At 42.6% G+C, this 27488-nt stretch overlaps 1 protein-coding gene across 1 annotated transcript in view; it reads right to left on the bottom strand.

Moving 5' to 3' along the window:
• The window catches only part of HIVEP1 (HIVEP zinc finger 1), a 205497-nt gene that overhangs the window by 62706 nt on the left and 115303 nt on the right, over positions 1-27488 (bottom strand). The window contains exon 3 of the mRNA XM_082259257.1: positions 17529-17582. Coding sequence (XP_082115383.1) covers positions 17529-17582 — 54 coding nt within the window. The remainder of the gene's footprint in view (positions 1-17528; positions 17583-27488) is intronic.

Here is a 27488-nt window from a genome sequence, read left to right as displayed (position 1 = left end):
ACTTGTCAGGCGACTTGTCAGCCTGACAAGTCGCGGTCCCTCGCGGTCCATTGACTGCTACAGGACCCGTTCTAATAGGAGCGACACAAGTCGCTCCGACTTAGAAAAAGGGTCCTACTTCGGGGCGACTTGCATAGAAATTCATTATATAAAGTCCGTGCAAGTCGCGCCGAAGTCGCGGTGCACTGGACTTCACAAGTCGCCCCCGAAGTAGTACAGAGTCGTGTCGCCATAGTGTGAACCGACTCTAAAGCTCACCCACTTTGCTGTCCCACAAATGCATTACATCAGAGGCAAGGAGTTAAAACGAAACTACAATACATCTGAGCACTAAACCAAAAACACTATTTAATTTAATTTTTAATATTCAAAGCAAACTCCCCTCATTCATGTCTCCATAATTTATTTTGCTGAGAAATCACTTCGAAAACACCTCCTAGCATTTCTGGACGTGGCCATCTTGAGTAAGGGAAGAGGATTTGTGTCGCATTTTCTGGAAACAATCTGCCCTTAGCTCAGGAATGCAGGCAGGAGGGTGTTAGCTGAGAAAATCCATCCTCCTCTCCTGAAGATTCCTACACTGTATGACATCATTTCCCTAGGCCAGAAACGTAGAAAGTAACTGAAGAAACGTAAAATGCCGGCAGCATAAGGATTAAAAATAGTCAATGTTGCTTGAGAGAGTGAAGTTCTACTTAACCTACTGCATGCGAAAAGAAGGCCAACTCGCCAATATAGCACAAAAAAAATCTTAAATTCCTACTTATTGAGGAAGTCCAAAAACTACTATTCAGTGCTCAAGCAACCCACTGCCAGCCCTGATCACTGTCATATAGGGTGCTTGCCTAGCAAACAATGTGTGTGGGGATGGCTAAATGTGACTGTGCTTTAAGAAGCTACTAAAACCATCCACCGCCAATTTGGGCTCTCTTTATCCTATTTTCAGTTTTCATTTGCAAATCAATCACCATGCAGTTTCTAAAGACTCACTTTCTGTCTTAGGCCCCTTTCACACTGATGGACTGATTGGGTCTGCCTGTCAGTTTTTCAGGCGGACCAGATCGGACCATCCATAGCTCTCTATGGAGCGGCAGAGATCAGCGGACATGTACCTGCTGACAACCACTGGCATCCGATCCGGGCGGCTAAAAACAGACAGATGGGGATCTGTTTCCCACCCATCTGGCGGATCAGGGGAGATCAGATGACAGTCCATCTGACCGTCCCAAAGAGAAGAGTTGGCTGGGAGGGCATAGTGGATCGAACATGGATCTGTCATCGGCCTGCTCAGCAGGGATTAGCAGACAGATCCACTTGGTGGAGTCCGCCCCATCTGCAAAGGGGCTAGAGTGCTATGCTCACTCTTCCTCGTTATCTATGGAAGAGCAGTGTCACCCATGTTAGATGAACTAATAGCTGCAGACTTTACATAAGTGATTAACAAAATTACCTTCAGCCAACACTGTTTAAGCAATCGCAATGTTTTTTTTCCTTTCTGGAAAAAGGTTTAAAAAAAAGTTGATGTTTGGAAACATGTTACATGTTCCACCCATTTTTAGGGTGGAACATGTAACATGTTCCCTGTGCTTCAGCCTTTCCCTGACATGCTGTCTCTAGTGACAGCGAGCAGGGGATCTTCTACCCCAACTCGCTGTCACAATGTATTTATTTATTTTTTTAAACGTGGCTGTGCATGGCTCCACCCACTGGCCGCATCATTTATTCACAGAGTTCTGTGAATGGGAGAACTACTATGCTTGAAGTTCTCAATGAACTACCAGTGCACTATTGAGCTCTATAGTACTATATTGAACTATTTAAAGTAGTTTATTGTTCCCCCCTGCCATTGTGCAATAGCCTGCTCGTAAGGAGTATGAGCAGACAGCTTACACTGACAGTCTGCAGGAGTCCTGCATTGCACCTATAATCTACTGCTAGTAAAAAAAAAAATGCATGCATATTTTTTACCTTTAAAAAAAAGGTGCATTTTTTTTAACGTTTAATGTTAATGTTTAATGTCAGTGTTAAATGGCTTGTCACAACCCTCTAAATGAGAGTTTTGCTGTTCAACTTGGTCTGGTAAAGGAAGATGAAAAATAGACTTACTGGCCAGTTTAATGGGTAATGCAACTGTGGAATGGGGGGGGGGGGGGTTAGAAAAACAAGGACTGTGTTAATGCTATGGACACACTGCATCAAACATGCCACTTTTTTTGTCCACACTTCCAGCACACCTCTTGAGAAGGCTCCTCCTGTTACCACTATCTGGTTGGAAAAATTTAGATACGTTTTTTTTTTTTATACAGCTGTTTCAGACAATATTTTCTCATTTTTGGTGAACATCACAAAAAGAGAGTCTAAAAAAAACCCAACCTGTAAATGGAGGCTAGGTCAGAAACCAAGCCCAAGAACAAGTTTCAGCACACAAGCTTAACTGTGTCCTTCGAAGATATGGAATGTTGATTAAAAAGTCATCATATGTGTGGCAACAGCAATGGTCATTCCAAGTGAGCTTTCTGCCAACTAAGTCCATTAGTGTACAGATATATACAAAGGCAGCTCTGTACCTACACCTTTCAAATGGTTTCCCTATTGCAAATGATCTTTCAAAACCAGAACTGTTTTTTTTTTTTTTTTTTTTTTTTTTAAAAGCCTGCCATATATATAACGTTTTCTAAAGGTGCCTATCAATCCTTATCTGCTATTAAATGGGTTATAGTTTTCCATTTGAAATAGGTCTTTAATATGTTGAAAAGGGACAACAGAATGGAAAATGTAAAAAAGCAAGTGAAATGTTTCCTGATATATTCTATAGAGAAAATATTATAGGCACATTGTTTGCAGATAGCTGGGAAGACATAAATGACTGTATAACAACGCTAGTAGTACAATGGTTTAAAAGCTGAACTAGGATCAGATATAGTTTTATGGGCATGGTTAGTATTGTTTAACGACTTGCCGAATGTGCTATAGCCGAATGATGGTGGGGGCAGCGCGCTCTGTGATTACAAAGTCCTCCAGACACTGCTGATCACATACTGAGGTAAAGAGCCAATCAGCGGCTCTTTACCACGTGATCAGCTGTATACAATCACAGATGATCACAAATTTTAACAGAAGCCGATTATCGGCATGCCTTTCCTCATGCTAACAGCATGAGGAGAGGAGAAGAGAGCCAATAACCTGCTTCTCTAAAAAGGGCATGTACACTGGATAATCAGGGCACTGATTATTAGTGCAGTCCCAACAGTGCCCACCAGTGCTGCAAATAAGTGCACACTAGTGCTGCTAATCAGTGTCCATCAGTGCCTCCTCATCAGTGCCACCTATCAATGCAGATTCAGCAGTGCCCACCAGTGCCTCCTCAGTGCCACCCTATCAGTTCCCCTTTAATGCCTATCAGTCCTGCCTCATAAGTGCAGCCTCATCAGCGCACGTCAGTGCACAAAATTACAGGTTTGCAAAATTGTATTTTTTCTTGAAATTTTCAATATGTATTCATTTATTTAGCAAAACAAATAAAAAACCCAGTCGCGATTAAATACCACCCAACGAAAGCTCTATTTATGTGGGAAAAAAAAAATGTTGTTTGGGTACAGTGTTGCATGGCCACTCAATTGTTATAGAAAGTGCGACAGTGCTGAAAGCTGAAAATTCGCCAGGGCAGGAAGGGGGTAAAAGTGCTCAGTAGGCAAGTGGTTAACACTTAAATTTTTTTTTTCGCTCTCAAATTTTTTTCCCTCCCCCAGAAGGCCAGACCCATATTTGTTAAGTCATTAGTTAGAGGGGGCATCTCTTCCTAGCATCTTCAGCCATCACAGTCTGCACTGGTTCACATTTCTGCGATCACAGAGATTGCATGTAATTTGGAGCGCACTTCTCCTAAAATTACATGCGATCTCTGTGCGGCGCAAATTCAGATATACAGTTTGTATGGCTGAATTCGCACCGCAATCACACCTAACTTGCACAGGACCCTTTTTTTGGTCCGCAGCAGAATCGGATCGCATGGTGGTTCAAACTAGTGCGATCCGATTCTGTGCGCACTTTCAGATCGCACTGCGATATGCGATCTGATCTGGAGGTGTCGTTAACTTATAATTGACACCCCCATATATAAATCAGCCCCTACCTTGTGCCCTGCCAAAACACTACACTGAAAGCGAAGGAAATGCTTCCTCATTCTTGCAGCAGATTCACAATATAATTCCCCCACAATGCTTATCTCCAAACCTTTACAAACTGTGCATGGAAACACACACCTAATTGAAGAAATGCTTTTTGATAAGAAAAGATACATTTTTTTCTTTTTACTCATGCTCATTTTGTGACATGTCAGGAGTTTACTCATGCATGCATATAAATTTAATGAAAGGTTTACTCTAAGTCTTAACAGATTAAACTCATAGATTTCCAATATAGAACTCAAGAAAGCAACAGAAGAAACTGTGAAGTTCCAAAGAATAAAAATATACAATGAAAATATCAGACTGGCCAGGAATGCTGAATGCCTGCCTGCCATGATGCAAAGAAATATTCCAATTTATCTAAACTCAGCATTTGTATAGCTGGGATTGTCTGCTTTTGTCTTGACATAAGGCATTCAATAGAAGAGAACATCTAAAAACAATGGCATTCCAAATGTCTGCTTTATTTGGCAATGCCTACATCAGTATACAAACTTTATCTGAGACATACGACAACATGGTAAGGCCGTAAAGAATGTCTTGCCTGCAACTACAAGCTGGATCTATCAACTTGGGTACAAGCAGCCTGCTGGATTTTACATGTGATTATTGCTAGTGGCTGTTATAGCAATAATTACTTCCAAAAAGGATGGCTTCCCCCACATCCCCACCAGGAGAACACAATGATTCCATGGGAGGGATTCCCTCCTGCAGAGCCATTGTGCTCTCCAGGTGTCGGAGCAGGGGAAGCTGTCCCAGCCGGGAGTGAATATTGCTAGAGGCTAAATATTGCTAGCGGCTATAACAGCCACTAGCAGTGGCGGCTGGTGCTCAAAATTTTTGGGGAGGCGCAAACAGAAAAATGTAATAGGCATTGCTTTGCGTCAAAAAACACTGTAAAAAATTGCGCGACTTTGAGGTCGCAAAAGTGAGAAAGGGGCCTTCAGTAATTAAGGTATAGTGTGCCCCCCTTTCAATGCAGAGAGACCAGTGTGCCCCCTTTCAATGCACAGTGAACAGCGTGCCCCCTTTCAATGCACAGTGAACAGCGTGCCCCCTTTCAATGCACAGTGACCAGCTTGCCCCCTTTCAATGCACAGTGACCAGCGTGCCCCCTTTCAATGCAGTGACCAGTGTACATGCCCCTTTCAATGCAGTGACCAGCGTACATGCCCCCTTCAATGCAGAGATCAGTGTTCATGCCCCCAATGCAAAGACCAGCATACATGCCCCCTTCAATGCAGTGACCAGCATACCATTCCCCCAATGCAGAGATCAGCGTACATGCCCCCAATGCAGTGACCAGCATGCATGCCCCCAATGCAGTGACCAGCATACATGCCCCCAATGCAGTGACCAGCATACATGCCCCCAATGCAGTGACCAGCATACATGCCCCCAATGTAGTGACCAGCATACATGCCCCCAATGTAGTGACCAGCATACATGCCCCCAATGTAGTGACCAGCGTACATGACCCCAATGCAGAGATCAGCGTGCATGTCCCCAATGTAGTGACCAGCATACATGCCCCCAATGTAGTGACCAGCAAAGCGATTTGGGTTGAGCTCAAGAAAACCCGAGTTTAGAGTAGGATTGTATAGTGTATAGGTGCCAACATCCCTTAATTAGAACAAATAGTGGTATTTGGTTCCTCGGACCAGTGGGTGGGACTTTGAGGCAATAGGTTGAAAGACAAAAGTAGTATGCGTTTTCGTTTATTATAAAACAATGTTTATCATAAAACAATATTTAACATGTACGAGACATGAAATATTAAGTGCTTGGATGGGTAAGAGGCCCATCCGTGGTGGTGTACGAAAGAAAAGAAATGTGACACTTGTGAAAGATGGTGACTTTTTAGAGACGCAGATTCCTGCCATCCATGGATGTTTGGATGTTGCAGGATGCGTTTCCATCCGACGCGTTTCGGCTGTGCCTTTTTCAAGGATTTTCACCGTATCTATATGACGATATTTTAGTCTTTATTAGTGTCAAAAAGCGATTTTTAGGCAATTTCATTAGTATAGTCTGAAGTCTTAGCTTACATTGATTTTTTGTGTGCAGTTACTGGATCGGTTATGGAGGTGCCCCCTCTCAGTTTCCCAGGCAACCACAAGATCCCAAAGAAAGGGAGGAATGGCGGTAACGTTTTTGTTCTGAAAGACCAAAAATTGGTGAATGGCATATAGTGTGTATAGGTGTATAGCCCTTTGATTTTACAAGGTTATACTCACAAGGTCCAGATAATGCTGGTTTTCCAGTCGTGAGTGCCCTTAGTTGTATTGGCTGTTCCTGGAATTATATAGGTATTTAATTAACCATGTTTATCCAAATATTAGGAATTTGTTGGGCCGCCAATGCTTGGGTAATAAAATACCTGAGGAGCGTCTTGGGTATCAGATGGTCTCTCTGTGAGAAAAAACACCTGCAGCGCTTCTTGGTTGCCAGCTGTTCTCTCTATCTAGGAGGGACATATACCATTATGACAGGGCTATAAAAATCCCATATGCCTGAATTTTGGTGTAAGGTAATGTAAAATTTTAATTTACCTTACGGTACTGCAAAGGATAATTATTCAGACTGCAGAGCATTTGCCTGTAGTGGATAACCTTTCTCTTGCAAGATGATCTCTTCTGTGGAAAAGACACATCGTGTAGCAGCAAGGAGGAATGGATCCTGTGAGGTGCAAGGCTATATAAAATTCTCGAGAGGCTGTATGTGTTACCTGTGTCCAGCAGAGGGAGTCCTGTCAAAGAGTAGGGGTGGTCCGCCGTCCTCCAGGAGGTGCTTTCACTCCAAGGTCTGGAGATGAATGGCACACTGCAGGGATCCCCGACGCCTTAAATATAGGCCGCGCATGCGCAGTACAGCGCCGCACGGTCCTATCTGTCAGGGCGGAAGTGCTTCACCCGTGTCTGCTGCGCATGCGCCTGGGCTGCTGCGCGGTCAGTGACGAGGGATCTTATCCGTTGCCTGGCAATTAAGGACGCCGCCGACACGGAGGAGGAGGGGCGACCAGGATGCCGTAAGCTGTTGGTGAAACCAACAAGTTTACGACTTAGATGACAACAGCTGGTGTTTGGCCCCGAACGTTGCCCCGCCATGTGGCGGGGCTTTCCGTGCCGGGGGTTGCAATAGGGTGTTGGGGGGGAGCAAGTCCACCGATCGGGTCTGCATTTACAATTTATATTGTTATATCAAAGAACAATCACTTGGCATTGATTATATATGTATATACTGTTTTAACTTTTCATTCTAACAATAACAGGTCTGGTACATTCATTTTTTAAGGAGAATGAAATAAGATGCCTTGAGAAGGGAAATAAACAAGGGGGATGTATGAAAGACTGGGGATTTATATGGGTCTCTGGTGTCAGTATCTAGGGTCTCTCCACTGGTGGAAGGGGAGAGAGAGTGATGGGGGTTATTATATCGATGTATACAGAGCATTTGTATGTAGGGAGGACAATTTGGTCGGGATGGAAAATAGAGGGGCAAGTAGCAAATCCTGTCCAGGTGATGACCGGTGACTGATGAATTTTGAATTAGTCTGTTTTACCGGACACAAAGCCATCATGCCCCCAATGCAGAGATCAGCGTGCGTGCCCCCAATGTAGTGACCAGCATACATGCCCCCAATGTAGTGACCAGCATACATGCTCCCAATGCAGTGACCAGCATACATGCCCCAAATGTAGTGACCAACATACATGCCCCCAATGTAGTGACCAGCATACATGCCCCCAATGTAGTGACCAGCATACATGCCCCAATGCAGAGATCAGTGCGTGTGCCCCCAATGTAGTGACCAGCATACATTCCCCCAATGCAGAGATCAGCGTGCCTGCCCCCTTACTTACCTGTAGCAACAGCGGCGTCTCCTCCAGTCCTTCCGCTCCCGCCTCCTCCTCGGCCAATGGCATGGGGTTTGCCTTGCGGCCAATCAGGAAGCGCGTATCGGACGTGCTTCCTGATTGGCCAGGAGGAGGATTTTCATTCGCTGTTGTCACACAATGGGTGGGCTCGGGACGCACTGTCTGCGCCCCAGGTCTGCCCTTTGCATCGCCCTATTAGAGCCTCTGGCTCTAATCAGGTGATGCAAAAAAAAAAAATCCCCATTGAACTCCATGCGTCCGGCGCCCCTGCATGCAGATTAGACGCATGGATGGGGGGGCGGCCCCTAACGAACCGGCAGCCACTGGCTAATAATCGCATGCAAAATCTGGCAGGTTGTACCCAAGTTGATCGATCCATCAACTTGGGTACATTCAGCGTTTCCTGCTGAACCAGCCGAGATTCGAACCGTCTATGGCTGACTTGAGGGTGGAAAGTTTTGGCAGCATGGATTAAAGAAAACCATGTGAATACAATAAAATATACAAGTGCTGAGAAAAATACAGAGACTGCCAAAGAAAATACTAATTACCTGGTTGGCTTGTGGATCTTCTGGCTTCAGTACTTTGAACTCAGTTGCTAACTTGAACAAGCATGCAGATGATGAATTGTGACACTATGCTGCCTCAATAGCAGTGACTGTCAGTGTAGGCAATGGCAGTCTTCATATCCTTTCAGTGCAGTTCCCTAGTACAGACATACCTCACTTTTAAGTACGCAATGGGACCAGAGCATATATGTAAAACAAAAATGTACTTAAAGGGAAGCAATACCTTTTCTCACTTCTCAATTCATGTAAATACACTAGCTCTATAGGAAATCAGCTTGAGATGGCACTGCTTCCAAATCGTAAGTGACAAGGACACCAAACTTGGGGAGCACGTTAAGGGGACCAGGACTATGACATGGTACATTACCTAGGCAAGCTGGCTGGGCACAAAATATGATATGTGCTCCCTAAGTTTGGTGCTCCCTAAGTTTGGTGTCCCTGTCACTTATGGTTCGGGAGTAGTGCCATGTCAAGCTGACAAAGACTTCCCATAGACACCAATGTTTGACAAGGAGCAGTGTCTTATCAAGCTGACCAAAATTTCCTATAGACACCAATGTTAAAAACCGGCAGCAGTGCCATGTCAAGCTGACCAAGCTGTGTCTGTACTCGCGAGTGTACGTAACGTGAGTGTACATAAAACGGGGTATGCCTGTAATCAGTGTCACTGCAGCATGTGTGTAGAGCTAAATAGAGAGTTTGTACCCTTTTGGAAGTAGGTAGCATGTTCCTCTTACTGCAACCTATGGATCCCACATTATTGGGAACATCCTGCTGAGGAAGAGGTTGATCCTGGGAGCCACTACTGTTCAGGGTAACACATGATATGGACTCAGATGAAGTCATCTTCTTTATTGCCGAGAACCCAATTTATGATACCCCTGTACTTGGAACGTGTTACTGGTTTGGAATTCTTCCCATCAGGTAGCTCCTCCTTGAAGTGGAACTTAACTGTATCTGAGCGCCAAAAACTGAAAATGTAATTTTATTCATTTTTAAAGCGGTAGTATACTCCGCTTTTAAACTTTTACCTACAGGTAAGCCTATAATAAGGCTTACCTGTAGGTAAAATTAATATCTCCTAAACCTACACGGTTTAGGAGATCTTCGCCCTGAATGTAGCCGCTGACACCAGCGGCGCATGCGCTCTGAAAGTCCGGCGGACCTTCAGAGCTCCTTGCCGGAAAGTGAACTCCCACATGCATGCGCGGGAGCGATGTCATTGCGGCTCCAGCCACTCCAAGCCCCGGAGCCGCTGAACCCGGAAGAGACGCCAAGGGAAGATGTCAGCTGCCTCAGCGGTGTCCGAGCGACCATGACGGGGCTTCGTTCTAAGGTATTTCATAATGAGCTAGTATACAATGCATACTAGCTCATTATGCGATTGTCCTGCAGGGTTTTTTTTTCAAGGATACAACCACTTTAATATTCAAAGCAAACCCACCCATCCATCCAGGTCTCTCTGCTTTACTTTGTTGAGAAATCGCTTTGAAAAACACCCTCAACCTAATATGTCCAGCTGTGGCCATCTTGAGTAAGGGCAGATGTATCACATAGAATTTACTTCCTGAAATCAAATGTTTTCATGATTTTAGGCCAATATGTATTCTGCTACATATTTTTGGTAAAAAAAAATTCCAATAAGTGTATATTGATTGGTTTGCACAAAAGTTATTGCGTCTACAAACTAGGCAAAAAGAATGTCATTTTTTATTATTTTATTTTTTTGTACTAGTAATTGCGGCGATCAGCGATTTTTAGCGGAACTGCAACATTGCTTTCGTGGGGACCAGTGACACGAATACAATAGACAGTGCTAAAAATATGCACTGTTACTATACTAATGACACTGGCAGGAAAGGGGTTAACACCAGGTAACTGTGTGGGGGATGGACTTGCTGGATGAAAGCAGAGACCTGTGTTCCTAAATAGGAGGAACACAGGATCTCCTAAATAGGAGGAAAACAGGATTCCTGTTTTCATCACTGACAGAACAGCGGTCTGCCATGTATACATCAGCAGACCGCCGTTTTGTCTCCATGGGGTGCGATCGCGGGTGCCCGGCGGACATCACATCCGCTGGACCCACTGATTGGCTTCCCCTGTGGCCAATAGGCGCGTACGCCCCCACTAGCTGTCCCGCGAGACTACGTATGGGTACGTCGTTTCGCGGGACAAAGCCAACCTGCCACCGTAGAAGTACGGTGGCTGGCCGGCAAGCAGTTAAAATGCATCGCAGTGCTCATTTCTTTTTCCTGCTGTATGTAATTCTTACGCGCTGCAGCACACTGCGATGCCTTATGGCACATGGGAAAGCTTTGTGCAAAAAATGCACCACTTTAGGATAGAAGGATAGTAGGACATATTCTTCTATAGGATATAAGGCAAATTGCCTTTGTTCGTGTGTAAGGACTATGCTTGGTAAGGCTGCCCAACAGCTGATGTGAACAAGCCCAAATGATGACCCCATCAGCAGTTTATATTTATTTTTCTACACAAAATAATACACTAAATAATACAGATTCATGGGGGTAGGGAGAGAGTCCTTAGCTCTGTGTAAGTTTCAAGTTTCAAGGGGTTACCTTCTTCTCTCTCAAAGGTCAAAAGAAGTGGCACTGTAGTGAAATTAAAGGAAAATATAAGGTGCTGGTATAGCAGCTATTAAAAGGAAACAGTTGTTTTGCCATGCTTAAACCACTTTGCCTCTCAACACCTGTAAACATGCTAAGCACCAGAGCATTTTTTACAATTGTGCTATTGACCCCCTTTATATGGAAATAATTTGTCATTACTTAGGTGGTTCTTATTTACGAATATTGAATTGCAAAAATCATTTTTTTTAAATTTTATTTAAAAAAGAACCTAAATTTTGGTTAGGTTGCTTTAACTGACATCATTCAAAGTTAACATTAATAAGTAACCAGGACCAGATGGCTTACACCCGAGGGTCCTTAAGGAACTCAGCCAGGTGATAGCCAGACCATTGTTCCTGATTTTTATGGATAGTCTACTGACGGGAATTGAACCAGCTGATTAGAAAAAAAAGCCAATGTAGTACCAATAATTATAAAAAAAGGGCCGAGATATATCCGGGGAACTACAGGCCGGTTAGCCTAACATCAGTAGTCTGTAAGATATTGAAGGGGATGATAAGGGACTATATACAAATCTTTAGTAATGAAAATGGTATCATTAGTGGAAATCAGCATGGATTCATGAAAAATCGCTCTTGCCAGACCAATCTATTAACCTTCTATGAAGAAGTGAGCTGTCATTTAGATAAGGGAAGGCCCGTGGATGTGGTGTATCTGGATTTTGCAAAGGGTTTTGATACAGTTCCCCACAAATGTTTACTGTACAAACTAAGCTACGTAGGTATGGACCATAGAGTGAGTATCTGGATTAAAAGCTGGCTTCAGGGGCGAGTACAGAGGGTGGTGATAAATGGGAAATACTCAGAATGGTCTGGTGTGGAAAGTGGGGTCCCCCAAGAAACAGTCCTGGGACCAATCCTATTTAATTTATTCATAAACGCCCTAGAGGATGGGATAAACAGCTCAATCTCCGTATTTGCGGACGATACTAAATTAAGCAGGGCAATAACTTCTACGCAGGATGTGGTAATCTTACCGGATGACCTGAACAAAATAATGGGATGGGCATCTATATGGCAAATTAGGTTTAATGTTAAAAAATGTAAGGTAATGCATTTGGGTGCCAGAAATAAAAATGCAAGTTACTCACTAGGGGGAGAGCCTTTGGGGAAATCAAAAATGGAAAAGGACCTGGGGGTCCTAGTAGACAACAAGCTCAGCAATGGCATGCAATGCCAAGCTGCTGCAAGCAAAGCCAGTAGAATATTGGCATGTATTAAAAAGGGGGTTCACTCCTGAGATAAAACAATAATTCTCCCACTCTACAAGACTCTGGTCCAGCCGCATCTGGATTATGCCATCCAGTTCTGGGCATCGGTCCTCAGGAAGGATGTGCTGGAACTGGAGAGAGTCCAGAGAAGGGAAACATAGCTAACAAAAGGGACTGGAGGATCTCAGCTATGAGGAAAGACTGCAAGCACTGAATTTATTCTCTCTTTAGAAGAAACGCTTGAGAGGGGATATGATATCAATGTAAAAATACCGTACTAGTGACCCTAGCATAGGGAACAAACTATTCAGTGAAAGGGAATACAAAAGGACTCGTGGCCATTCGCTAAAATTAGAAGAGAAGCAATTTAACCATAAACTGCGTAAAGGGTTCTATACCATCAGAGCGGTAAGGATGTGGAACTCTTCCACAAGCAGTGGTATCAGCAAGGAGCATCGATAGTTTCAAAAAACTTTTAGATGGGCACCTTAACAACCACAACATACAGGGGTATTCAAGGTACTATTCACAAACACTTATCACATACACTCATCATAGGTTGAACTGGATGGACTTGTGTCTTTTTTCAACCTCACTAACTATGTAACTATAATACAGATCAAAGCTCAACCTTTTCATCTGCAAATGAAATAGAATACAAAAGTAGCAATGTAAAGAAAGGGGTCACATTCCTCTTAGAGGGGTGGTTCTAGGGAGGAAGGCTCCTCCCTAGAACCACCAGTCCAGTTGGACTTTTGTAATGTCATTGGAGTGTGATCCCTTTCTTGTCCTATCATGTCCACCCAGGATGGGAGAGCTCCCGCTTGGGTGTCATTCTTCTGTAGGCTGCGCGGGAAGCACTTAAACACTGTTCCTGTCAAGGACATTTTTTCACCATTGTGATATTTTGACCAACAATTACTCAGTCAGGCAACAGTGTACCCAAATTAGTCTTATATAATTTTTTGAGACTTGAGAAAGTAGAGCTTTCTTTTGGTGGTATGTAATCACCATGTTGACTTCACGTTGAAAAAAGTATATATATTTGAAATGCATTAACCCTGGTGTTCTGATAGCCTATCCCATTTCTTGAGGCCCTAAAATGCAAGGACAGTACAGACACCCCCAAAATGACCCATTTTTTAAAAGTAAAAAAAGTTTGATCGTTTTTTACATTATCATTTTATAAAGTTATTTATCACACAAAGAATAAGCATACTTGAAATTACACCCAGAAACACATTCTTCTACATCTCTTAACATATTTAACTAGAGGCAGGATGAGTCTTTTGAAGAATACATTTTTTGAGACACGTTTTTGGAAAATAAAGTAAGAAATCTAAATTGTGTGTGTGTATATATTTATATATTTTTTTTTTTTTTACACACAGCAATCAATTACATGGGTATAATTGGAATTAAACCCCTCTTGGTTTTCCTCTGGAGTATAGGTAAGGCACATATGTGAGACTTTTTTTACAACCTAGTCACAAACAGAGGCCCAAAATCCAAGGAAAACTTTCAGGATTTCAAGAGACATAAGTAAAATGTCTAATTTCCTGACTACCCACACATTTTTCGAGGCCCTGGAGTGCAAGGACAGTGGAAAAACCAACAAAATGTAACACCCAAAGGTATTTTTTAAAAGGCACAGTAAATATTTTAAAGCCACAACAAGTCTGTGGAAAAAGCATAAAGAAAATGAAAATGTTTTTTTTTTTTTTTTTTTTTACACCAAGTTGTCAATTTTCTTTTTTAGATATTTCTTACACACAACATGGACATACTAGGGCTGGAAATACACTATACAATTTTCTTGTTCAACTTTCCTTTAGATTTACCAAAACCATGTAATATAGGGTCAAACCTAAACACTTTCAATTTGTATGCAATCAGGCAGGCCCTTACACTACATAGTTTAAGGTAAATCTAAAGGAAATTGAATAAGAAAATTGTATAGTGTATGGCCAGCCTTAGAGTCTCACCCAAAAACATATTCTGCTTCTCTTCCCTGATATGGGGGATATCGTGTTTGAGACTTTTTCAAAATTTGGACTGATTAGCTACCAAAGATTGTAGTTTGTGTTTCCCAAATATCAACCAATACTGTATCAAAAAAGTGTACTGCTTGCCTTTGTATGAGTGGTTGAGGAATATAGGTTAGTGCAGTGTAACCTATAGCAGCCCCCATACCTGTAGGTTAAGCAGGCCTAAGCTATTGGTATGTGGCTGCCCACGGAAATGCCTTGTTCTCTGGCCAGAAAGTACAACAGACTGAACAATAGGTGAACAAAAGAGTTTCTGTGGCTTCAGGGGTGGCGTTGTCCCCAGGGGATTTCTGAGACTGATGTTTTGCAGAAACTTAGTCAGTGGGACGTGCGCATGCATCAGTTCAGATGGCAGGCAGAGACATGGTTAATATACAGGCAAAGGATAGGTCCAGGCAGCAGGCAGAAATCTATAGTCAATAGACAGACCAGGGTCAGTACAGGCAGCAGGCACAGGCAAAACTGCACTTGTGTGGTGGTGATCTGAAACACTGTTGTTGGCTGCCCTGGTGACACTATTGCTAGCTTACACTGGTCTTGTGTGGCCTGGACATTAAAGGCCACTATTTCTGCTGTTGCTTAAAAGGGTTACAGGGTCAGGAGGCAATTAATAAAGAACAAAAAAGAAGAATCGTACAAAAAAAAAGAATACACACAGGTTATTCAAAAATGTCTTAAATCAGGGATCCTCTAATTACGGCCCTTCAGCTGTTGCAGAACTACATATCCCATGAGGCATTGTAAAACTCTGACATTCACAGACATGACTAGGCATGATGGGAATTGTAGTTCCCGAACTGAAGACCCCTGCCTTAAATGAAGGGCTGGTCAGAATTACACATAATTAACTGATGTGAAGGTAAATTTAAGGGGCACTTCTGGCATTTCCACAATAGGTTAAATAAATGGGTGCCTGTCATACAGCAGAAAAGTATCATACATTTGCAAAACTTCTTTCAAAATGTTTTTTTCTTCACTCTTGATGCAAAAAGGGTTCAATCTGCTGGGTTTTTATTGTTGTCTTTTCCCCTGTTGTGTTCTCAGTTTCTGTGGAGTTGTCTGGAGTGCACTCTCCACAGATTCCGGTATAGAGTGCATACTCCACATATGGATTTATGTACAATCCATAAAAGAGCTGATAAAACTGCAACAGTGCCCACTGGACTCTCTGGAGTAATATTTAGTATGCACTTCAGAGAGGGGAAAACACATTTAGCTCACAGCAATACCTTAATTTAATTCATACAGGAAGAGAGGAGAAATCTCCCCAAAGGGTAGGATAGGTTTTGTCTGGAGAATATAAATTTTCTCAATGTATCTTTTTGTAATGAGAATCATTTATATCAAACGTCCATAAAGATAAAAAATGGAAGTCATATTTGACCTGCCACCTTCTGTATCTCACTACTGGCCAGTAAAGTGGTCACAAAAAAGCACAAATCAAAAGCCACAGGAAATATACCAGCTATCTGACATCTGGGTTTCTAAACTGCATGACTTAAATTCAAGTAAGTTCCTTTATAATTTTCAAATTATATATAAAGGCTTGTTAAACACAATGCTCTTCAGACTAGTATTTACAGGGCTCATTTACACCTGCTTTGACTTCAACACACATTAAAGCGCCTACTGCTTCAACATGCTTTTTTGATGTGTTTTTGACGCCTCTGCGATGCATCGATGGTGCTTCGGTGATGCTTTGATGAAGCTTGGTAGATGTCATGTGTATTTGCTAATATCTCGTACCTGCAATACCTCCAAAACAAAGTGAAGCTAAAACTGAATTAAAGCCACTCAAAAGCTGCAGGCGCTTCAAGCGAGCTTTGTCAGAGATTTCTATGGAGGCTTTGAAGATGCTTTGAAGCACCACTAAAGCAACATGGGGTATAATTTGTGAAGCAAAGCAAACGCAAGGTGTAAACAGGTCTAAAATCTAACCATTTTATTTAGTAACAGGAGCTTTGACTGGAGTTGAGAGAGCTTTAAAAAAGCGTGTCCGAAGCCACGTTTTGAAGTACCGTATTTATCGGTGTATAACACGCACCGCCGTATAACACGCACCTAAATTTTAGGAGAGAAATTTCAGGAAAAAAGCTGAAATTGAAAATAAACAGCTTTGAACTCAGAACATTTTTTTTAATCAAATGCAGTATCACCAGTGCCCATGAATGCAGCCTCCTCATCAGCGCAGTGCCCACGAATGCAGCCTCCTCATCAGCGCAGTGTCCATCATTGCAGCCTCGCCAGCGCAGTGTTCATCATTGTAGCCTCGCCAGCGCAGTGCCCAAACATGCAGCTTCGCCAGCGCAGTGCCCAAACATGCAGCTTCGCCAGCGCAGTGCCCATAGTTGCAGCCTCGCCAGCACAGTGACAGTAATTGCAGCCTCGCCTGCGCAGTGACAGTAATTGCAGCCTCGCTAGCGCATTGACAGTAATTGCAGCCTCGCCAGTGCAGTGACAGTAATTGCAGCCTCGCCAGTGCAGTGACAGTAATTGCAGCCTCGCCAGCGCCATTGACACTATTAGGATCACTTTTTTAAAAAGTTCAGGAAGCTGCGCCGAGGTAGAAGGGGGCGGGTGGGGCCGAGGAGAAGGAAGGACGCACGCGCTGCCATCGGAAGTCCCGGCGCCTATGATAGACGTCGGCATAGGAGGCGGGACTTCTGATGACAGCGCGTCCTTCCTTCTCCTCGGCCCCCGTCCGCCCCCTTCTACCTCTCGGCGCTGCTTTCTGGACTTTTTTTTTTCATATCGGCGTATATATAGGAGGAAAAAGTGTGTGTTATACGCCGATAAATACGGTAAGTGTAAACAAGCCCTTATACTGGAAAACTACTTTATGTAGATTTTAGCCTAACAGGAAAAAATATATATTACACAGAACCTGATTTTCTAAAAATGCTAAGGTATAAATTTAAGCTTTAATAAGTCTTTACACTTTAGATTTAGTATATAACAGAAACATACCAATAGTGTACTTACCTTTTTGATGTTCTTCTGGAGTGTTAAGCTTTTTCTGTGCCTCTTCTATTTTATCTAAAATATATATAAAAAAATATATATATATGAAATTCACTGTAATTTAATTAACAACCGTTATCTATAAAAAAATCACAGAAAGTTTATGCAAAATAATCAGAACATAGCACAATCATATACTATTGTTAAATAATATAAATTTTTTTAACCCAATGCAGAAACTTGATTTAAAGGGCAAACGTGGATTCTACCATATATTCATTTACGTTATATATTTGTTGTAGCACCCAGCTCCTGATAAAACTTTTGATGCGAAACATGTTGAGCATGAGGCATCTCTCCATCAAGTTAGCAGTTTCGCTTTGTTGATATTGAGTCCTTTTGACCATCTCTACAATTGATGTATATATGTTCAACTGGTTTTTGATATTGCCTCTGTAGTGTGTGTACAATGTACAAATGATGTTCACCATTCATGCACTTGAATATGTTTTAATGGATATTTTATCTCTTTGTACAAACATATGGGTTGTATCTATTTTTGTTGTGCGATTTACTGACAGAGGAGCCACTGCACTTAGCTGCACCCTCTTTGTTTCTATTTCTTTCTTTTTTTGGAGACATTATTATCTCTAGAGGAGCAACCGCTACCTGACTCAAGAATCGGAGCCCACTTTGCATGTACTTTGCATCAGTGGCGGCTGGTGCTCCATCAGTCAGGCGGTCCATTCCCATCCAATTCCCCCAGAGAACAGCGGGGACCTGACAGCTGTGTCTCCGCACACAGCTCAGAGATAGAGCTGCCATCCACCTGCTCAGCTGGGGATCGGCGGATCGATCCCCCGCTGAGAAAAATTGAGTCAGCCGACGGACTCCCATGTGTGAAAGAGGCCTTACTGCTGCCTTTCTATCATCTCAAACTCCGTCTCCTCTATCCCCTGACATCAACAAGGCATTTTAGTCCACACAACTGCCGCTCACTGGATACAGTATCTCACAAAAGTGAGTACACCCCTCACATTTTTGTAAATATTTTATTATATCTTTTCATGTGACAACACTGAAGAAATTACACTTTGCTACAATGTAAAGTAGTGAGTGTACAGCTTGTATAACAGTGTAAATTTGCTGTCCCCTCAAAATAACGCAACACACAGCCATTAATGTCTAAACCGCTCGCAACAAAAGTGAGTACACCCCTAAGTGAAAATGTCCAAATTGGGCCCAAAGTGTCAATATTCTGTGTGTTCACCATTATTTTCCAGCACTGCCCTAACCCTCTTGGGCATGGAGTTCACCAGAGCTTGTCAGGTTGCCACTGGGGTCCTCTTCCACTCCTTCATGATGACATCACTGAGCTGGTGGATGTTAGAGACCTTGCGCTCCTGGGGTCATTATGTTGGAATACTGCCCTGCAGCCCAGTCTCCGAAGGGAGGAAATCATGTTCTGCTTCAGTATGTTACAGTACATGTTGGAATTCATGGTTCCCCCAATGAACTGTAGCTCCCCAGTACCGGCAGCACTCATGCAGCCCCAGACCATGACACTCCCACCACCATGCATGACAGTAGGCATGACACAATTGTCTTTGTACTCCTCTCCTGGTTTCTGCGACACACGCTTGACACCATCTGAACCAAATAAGTTTATCTAGGTATCCTCAGACCACAGGACATGGTTCTAGTAATCCATGCCCTTAGTCTTCAGTAAACTATTTGCTGGCTTTCTTGTGCATCATCTTTAGTAGAGGCTTCCTTTTGGGACAACAGCCATGCAGACCAATTTGATGCAGTGTGCGGCATATGGTCTGAGCACTGACAGGCTGACCCCCCACCCCTTCAACCTCTGCAGCAATGCTGGCAGACCTCATATGTCTATTTCCCAAAGACAACCTCTGGATATGACACGAAGCATGTGCACTTAACCTCTTTGGTCGACCATGACGAGGCCTGTTCTGAGTGGAACCTGTCTTGTTAAACTGCTGTATGGTCTTGGCCACCGTGCTGCAGTTCAGTTTCAAGGTCTTGGCACTCATATTATAGCCTAGGCCACATTTATGTAGAGCAACAATTTTTTTGTTTTCAGATCCTCAGAGAGTTCTTTGCCATGAGGTGCCATGTTGAACTTTCAGTGACCAGTATAAGGGAGTGAGAGGGATAACACCAAATTTAACACACCTGCTCCCCATTCACACCTGGGACCTTGTAACACTAATGAGTCACATGACACCAGGTAGGGAAAATGGCTAATAACATATTTACAAAAATGTGAGTAGTGTACTCACTTTTGTCAGATACTGTATTTTCTCTTTTTCAGACCATTCTCTGTAAACCCTAGAGATGGTTGTGCATGAAAATTACAGTAGGTCAGCAGTTTTTGAAATACTCAGACCAGTCCGTCTGGCACCAACAACCATGCCACATTCAAAGTCACTTAAATGCCCTTTCTTCCCCATTCTAATGCTTGGTTTGAACGTCAGCAAGTCGTCTTCACCATGTCTAGATGCCTAATGCATTGAGTTGCTGCCATGTGATTGGCTTATTAGCAATTTGTGTTACCAAGCAATTGAACAGGTGTACTGTTGAGTGTACACAATAAATAGTTCTAATGTATCTGTATAGTTATCTGTATTAAAGCCGTGGTAAACAATAAAAAAAAAAATCCTGTCTCCTGCAAGTTAATGTCATAATGTGCTAGTATGCATCGCATACTAGTACATTAATAAAGACTTACCTTAAAAAAAAGACCTCAAGCGACGCACTGTCACTTCTGCCAGCACTTCCATCTTAACCCGATCCTCCTTTCCGGGTTCGAGGGCTGTGGCCATTTAAATAACCGAGCCGCGATGAGGTCACTCTCTTACATGTGCTCGGCAGTTACAATCGCGGCACAGCACTTGGAATGGTCAGCATACTTGAGTATACTGTTTAATAAAGAGCGCAGTATGCATGCGCTGATGAGGTCACCGGCTGCAAAACATCCAAATACCTCCTAAGCGGTACACGTTTCGGAGATATTCATTTTACCTACAGGTAGGCTTTATTATAAGCTTACCTGTAGATAAAAGTGAAAAAGCAGAGCTTATTAATGCTTTAAGAAAGTTGTAAGAACCAATTAACCACTTTAAGACCGGAAGGATTTGCCCCCTTCCTGACCAGGCCCTATTTTGCGAATTGGCACTGCGTTACTTTAACGGACAATTGCGCGGTCGTGCGACGCTGTACCCAAATAAAATTGATGTCCTTTTCTTCCCATAAATAGACCTTTCTTTTGGTGGTATTTGATCCCCTGTGCTATTTTTCTTTTTTGCGCTATAAACAAAAAAACAGCAACAATTTTGAAAATAAAAAAATATTTTTCACATTCTGCTATATGACATTCTCAAAAAAAATTAAAAAAATCAAAATTTTTTAACATTTTAGGCCAATTTGTTTTCTGCTACATATTTTTGGTAAAAAAAAATCCCAATAAGCGTATTTTGATTTGTGCAAAAGTTATCGCATCTACTAACTATGGGAAAGATTTATGTCATTTTTATGTTTTTTTTCTACTAGTAATGGCGGCAATCTGTGATTTTTTGCGGGACTGCAACATTGCGGTGGACAAATTGGACCCCTGACTGAAATTTTTGACACTTTTGGGGGGACCAGTGACATTACTACAGTAATTAGTGCTAAAAATATGCACTGTTACTGCAATAATGGCATTGGCAGGGAAGGAGTTAACATTATGGGTGATAAAGGGGTTACATGTGACCCTAGGGGAGTGATTCTAACTGTGGGGGGTGTGGCTTCTGAAATTACAATAGAGACATAGGATCCTATATAGAAGGATCACATGGGCTCTGTTTACAACAGCCGACAGTCCTCTCTCAGCGGGGAACGATCGCGGGTGTCAGGCGGCAATTGGAGCTGCCTCCCTGCTGCATCGGCTTCCTCGCTGACGAGCGGGGCCGTGAGAGCGCCGCCGGCGAAACGCGCTCGACCCCTAGCCTACCTAGAGCGAGCGTCGTACTTGTACGGCGATTTGGCTGGGAGCGGCTGCCTGCTGCCGTCAATCTGCGGCGGGCGGTCATAAAGAGGTTAATTGAGTTCATAGACTTCCATTCAAAGCAAGTAAAGTTTCTTAGTAAAAGTCGAAAAAAATGCTGGATTCAAGTCAGGACAAAGTTAGATCACATACACGCTTCCAAAATTAAGCTGTAGAAATCAGTCACACCTCACAGAAACCCATCTGGCAGTGCTGAAAAAAAAAAATTGAAAACTAGCATTGAGCATGTCCTCAGGTGACAGTCTGCAGCCCTCTGCTTACACTCTTTAAGCATTTCTGATTTGTTTGCTTGTTTACAGCAGCTCACAGCGTTTTACTTTGAGGGTTAATGTCCGCTATGTACCTGCAGTGAGGGCACATCACACTAACATTTTTTTTTTCTTCCTCTTTTTTTTTTTTTAACTTTCTTAAAGTGTTGCAAGAGGACACTTCATTAACCACTTAAGCCCCGGAGGATTTGGCTGCTCAAAGACCAGGGCCTATTTTGCGATTCGGCACTGCGTGACTTTAATGGACAATTAAAGTCGTGTGAGGCTGCACCCAAATGAAATTTACGTCCTTTTTTCCCCACAAACAGAGCTTTCCTTTGGTGGTATTTGATCACCTGTGCGAATTTTATTTTTTGCGCTATAAACAAAAAAAGAGCGTCAATTTTAAAAAAAATAACAATATTTTTCACATTTTTTTACATGAAATTCCCCCAAAAAAATGTAAAAATCTAAATTTTTTAACATTATAGGCCAATTTGTTTTCTGCTACATATTTTTGGTAAAAGAAAATCGCAAAAAGGGTATTTTGATTGTGTTGCGCAAAAGTTATTACGTTTACTAACTAAGGGAAAGATTTAGGTAATTTTTATTGTTGTTATTTAACTAGTAATGGCGGCGATCTGCGATTTTTTTGCGGACTGCGACATTGCGGCGGACAGATCAGACCCCTGACTGACATTTTTGACACTTTTGGGTGTACCAGTGATATTACTACAGTACTCAGTGCTATACATATGCACTGTTACTGTAAAAATGACACTGGCAGGGAAGGGGTTAACTTTATTAGTGATCAAGGAGTTAAGTGTGTCCCTAGGGGCGTGATTCTAACTGTCAAGGGGCGTGGCTTGTGATGTAACCACAGAGACATACGATCCTACATAGCAGGAACTATGATCTCTGCAGTTACACCAGGGAGAATGACAGTAGGCTTTGTTTACATTAGCCGCCTGCCTTTCTCCCTCTTCAGCGGGAGATCGCGAGTGGCCGGCGGACATAGGAGCCGCCGGTCACTGGCGCGGGGATGGCCGTGAACGAGCGGGGATGGGAGCGCGCCTCTGGTGGTGCGCGCTCGCCCCCCTACAGGTTCCTGTGCGAGCGACGTAGTACTACGTCGCTTTGCCCAGGAGGGGCTGACTGCCGCAGTAAATATACTGTGGACGGTCGGCAAGTGGTTAAATGTACACGCGGCATAGCGTAGCTATGGTGCGGTGACATGTGGTGCAGTGAGTTGTGCTGCCGAAAAAAGCATGTCTGCATCTTCCACACACCTCACATCACAATGGCGGTGTGGTGTAAACAGGGTGAATAGTAAACAATTGATATTTATGCAACCTAGCAATGATCCATGTTGTTCTTGTGCAGAAAAATACAAGTCACCGCAGTGTGTCACACCTGAGCGTATTTCAGCTTGTAAAACTCTCATCTCTGAAGTTTTAAAACGCCCAACAAGCAAAATCACATTTATTTCAATGGCCCCTGTTCACATGTGAGCGTTTTGTAGCCTGAAGCTCAAAAAAGTACATGAGCTTTTTTTTTAGGCAGATTTAGGCTCCATTCACACCTGAGTTTATCGTTTTCAGGTATTTTTTTGGGCTTTTTTCAGGTGTTTTTATGGGCTTTTTCCAGGCATTTTTTGCAGGTGTTTGGAGGCAGGCATTGACATTAGTGATCGAACGATATTGTTTTTTTATCGCCAATACCGATACTTTGGCCAATGCATATCGGTATCGGCCAATAATTAATTTTTTTTTTTTTTTGACAGGTACTCTTGTGGAGGGATATATATATATATTATAAACTAGGTTTCTCTCATCCAGAGCACTTTTATTTGTACATGCCCCGACCTAACAGGCCAGTAAGCATAATTCAGTGCAATAACTAATGCTTTGTGTGCTGTAAGAGGTAAGAGATACAGATTACAATTCTCTCACCAATTGCACACTGAAAAATGCTGATTTTGTACTAAATCTAGAATTCCAATAGTAAACAAAATATTATTCCATTACAGCTGAGCCATGAAAAGCAGCATATTGTCCTCCTTTATCACTTCATGTCCTGCGTGTCATGATGCAGTTACATAAAAATCACTGCTTCCATATACAATACTACTACAGCTTTCAAATGTGTTAGTCCTGGAAATAGAACATCCATCCAATGCAGAATTCTTTTCTAACAGACGCAATCACTAACTGGATTTCTTTTTTAAACCACAGATTGAGGTCAATGAAAATCTATGCATTCTGGGAAACACAGGTATTTTAGAAATGAGAAATACAATATAGATAACTTGTGCACACATGTTCTATTTATACTTCTTTTAAAGCGGAACACACAAAGTATATATATAAAATTTAATATGGGATGTTGAAAGGTCTACATACAACCATGCGTGCCTTTTTGTACGAAAAAGTGTTCACCCAGTTGGAGTGATGGAGATTCTGAACTTCAGGGGGGAAAAAATTGACCCCTGCAGATTGGTTCCCCTGCCTGCAAGGGTTAAATGCTTGTTTCATCTAGCGGAAACAGTTAGGCCAGGTTCCCATGTATGCAGGTGGTTTCCGCTGTGGAAAATGTGAATGTGGATTCCATTAATCCTAATTAGTGATCAACCAATATTGTTTTTTTAGTGCCGATACTAATATTTTGGTCATCGGATATAGGTATCAGAAGATATTGGCAGATATTTTCGGACATTTTAAAATACATTTTTTTTTTTTTACAGGTACTCTGGTAGAGGGATCTGGGGGTCTAAAAGACCCCAAACCCCTCCTCTGCACTTAAAAGCATTCAAAACGCCAAGTTTGGTTGTTTTGAATGCTCGCATTTTTTTTAATTTGCCGCCGAGTACCCGGAAGTGATGTCATGACATCACTTCAGGGTTTTTTACATGGAGACCGAATGCAACTTTGATCGGGTCTTCTCTTCGGCGGCCGTGCAGGTAGGCTGCCCGGGTCTCCCGTTGGGATGGGAGACCCGGACGAGCCGCGGAAGGCGGCGGGAGGGGGGAGATGTCCCCTCCCGCTCCTTGTAATGACAGCCGAGCGGCTTCTCACCCGGTACCGGGGTGATGCCTCTATCTGCAGGCAAAACTCTGGTACAGCACTTTCCCGAAATATAGTCAATATCAGTAAACTCAGGGGCCGATTCCGATATATCGGGAAAAGTGCCTATCGGCTCCCGATATATCGGCATTGCTGATAATTAGTCGATCCCTAATCCTAATAGCACGCCACACACACTGGAATTCGTACTGGACTTGCGGTTCCCATGCAGGCTGGAATTTCTAAAATGAAATGAACTGACTGCCGTGCCCACGCAAAGCGCAGCTCTCAGAGCCACATATATGTGAATCTAGAATAAGGCAAATATACTTAGACTGCTTTCACACTGCTGTGCTGCAGTTTGGCCACAGCACGGGTGCAGTGTATCATACTTGCGTTTTTCGTGCGGGTTACCTGCTGTTTCCTATAGAGTTTCTATTACTTCCCATGTTTTTGGTGAGTTTGCTAAAAACGCACTACATGCAAAAAACGTGGGACATTCAGAATCTTTGGGAAACTGTAGGAACACTGCATTGCACCAGGGGTGTGGCCAACGGTCTTGGCTGTGGGCGGGCCCCAGTGTCCTCACTTACAATGCACTTGCAGGCATGCATGTCCTGCACTGTATATGATGGCATCGGAGTGCCTACGACCAAGGTAGTGGTGAAAAGAAGCTGGTTCTGGGGACTGGCCTTGCAGCTGGAGGAAGTCTGTGGCCGTGAAGGGATCAGGTAAATATAGCTGCTTTTTTTCTTTCATTTTACCATTGTAGTGCAGGGAGAGCCCAACTGTAAAGCTCATTTTTGTTTTCCTGGAGTTTACCCACTTGAGTCCCGGGTGCCATTTTAAAACAGCAAAGGGACAGTGCCTATTTATCTCAATGATGTTTTCAAACCTGCACCCAGACTAAGAGGCTCTGCGGGTCCCATACCATTTAGTGCTGGAACAGGCCGTTGTCAATGACAGCTAGAGTTCATCACTAAGCCCAGGAACTTAAATTGATCAGCTCCAGGAAGTCTGACCCTCCTATAGGTATAGAGTGTGTCATAGAAAAGAATGTAAACACAATGCTTCCACAATGTATTCACACTGGAAGTATAGTGACACCGCATGTCGGGACTTCTTGCAGCTTGGTCCAGCATCACCTGGCAGCAGTATATCCCTGCTATAGTGATCTATGGTTGGCTGATTGCAGCTACCAAGCGATTCCTATTAGAAATTATCTCTAGCAGTACAATTCCATGAGATGGTTCTGGATTTGGTCTTCACTGATCACATTTATCCCCAATTAATCTCCAAGTTGCAACAATGCTGTTGGATGAAATGGATGACTTTTACTGTGCAAGTATCAATTTCTCACATGAAGTAGTACAACGTTATTAAATTTTTTAGCGGTGAAAAACTGTAAGAAAAAGTTGTTGTGCTAATTTGAGCTCTCATTAAATCGAAATTAATCTTATCATAATGTTATGCTAAAAATAAATGTCAACCATTTTTTCCCCTGTGTATGTTGCAGTGTAGTGTTGAAAGAGGAACAAAGTAAAACACATATGTTCATTTTGAGCTTTACTGTTCCACTACATTACATACAAGTAACACTAATATGATAGGATTTTAATCAGCAGACTTTATTTTTTTTTTAAAAACCTTTTAATAACTTTATAGGACTTTTTGTGAACGTATGGGGGTGCTCAATTATTTAAATGTTGCGTTGAAAAAACATTTACAGGAAAATGCAAGTGTTTCCAATTTTTTTTTTGTTATTAATTATTGCCAAAAATATACAAAGGAATAAAAACATTTATGTGTAAAGAGCAGGTAGACCGTGCTCATAAACAACCAGTGAAAATGAAAAAGGTATTAATTATAAAAACACAATGTGACAAAGTGCACATAAATCCCATATATTGTGCTTTCTTCATCTAAGTATTTCACTACAAAGAACACCCGTGACTTGTGAGAATATCCACTCCTCCACTGCCATCCGCATGCACAATCCACTCACCAGATATGTATGACCCCCACTACAGGTAGTCAACACCAGCTTTAAAAACAATTTTCGGATCACCCCTGATGACGTCAGACACTTGCTGACGAAACTCATCAGAATACTGACACATCACTTCCACTGTGTGGAACGCGGAACGGCGTCCCCTGCTCGCAATAAGTCCGGAAGCATGTTTTTACATTGTAAGTTAACCTTTATTTTTAATAAATAGGTTTCTGAATCCTGTGCAATGAGAGGCGTTTCACTTTTTCATACATCCTCATCCTGAGAATACATACCTCATCTGACGGCAGCGAAAATTGATTTCTAAAGCTTGAGTTGACTACCTGTAATGGGGGGGGTCATGCATATCCGAATACATACCTCATCTGACGGCTCTGAAAATTGTTTTTAAAGCTGGTGTTGACTACCTGTAGTGGGAGTCATTCATATCTGGTCAGTGGATTGTGCATGCCGATGCCGGTGGAGGAATGGATATTCTTACAAGTAAAGAGTGTTCTTTGGAATTAAATACTTAGAAGATAGCACAATATATGGGACTTATGAACACTTTTTATCACATTGTGTTTTTATAATTAAATAATTTTTCATTTC

Source organism: Pelophylax lessonae (assembly GCF_965119305.1).
Source record: "Pelophylax lessonae genome assembly, chromosome: 5".
NCBI classification, from domain to species: Eukaryota; Metazoa; Chordata; class Amphibia; order Anura; family Ranidae; genus Pelophylax; species Pelophylax lessonae.
This window is presented reverse-complemented; position numbering and strand designations above follow the sequence as displayed.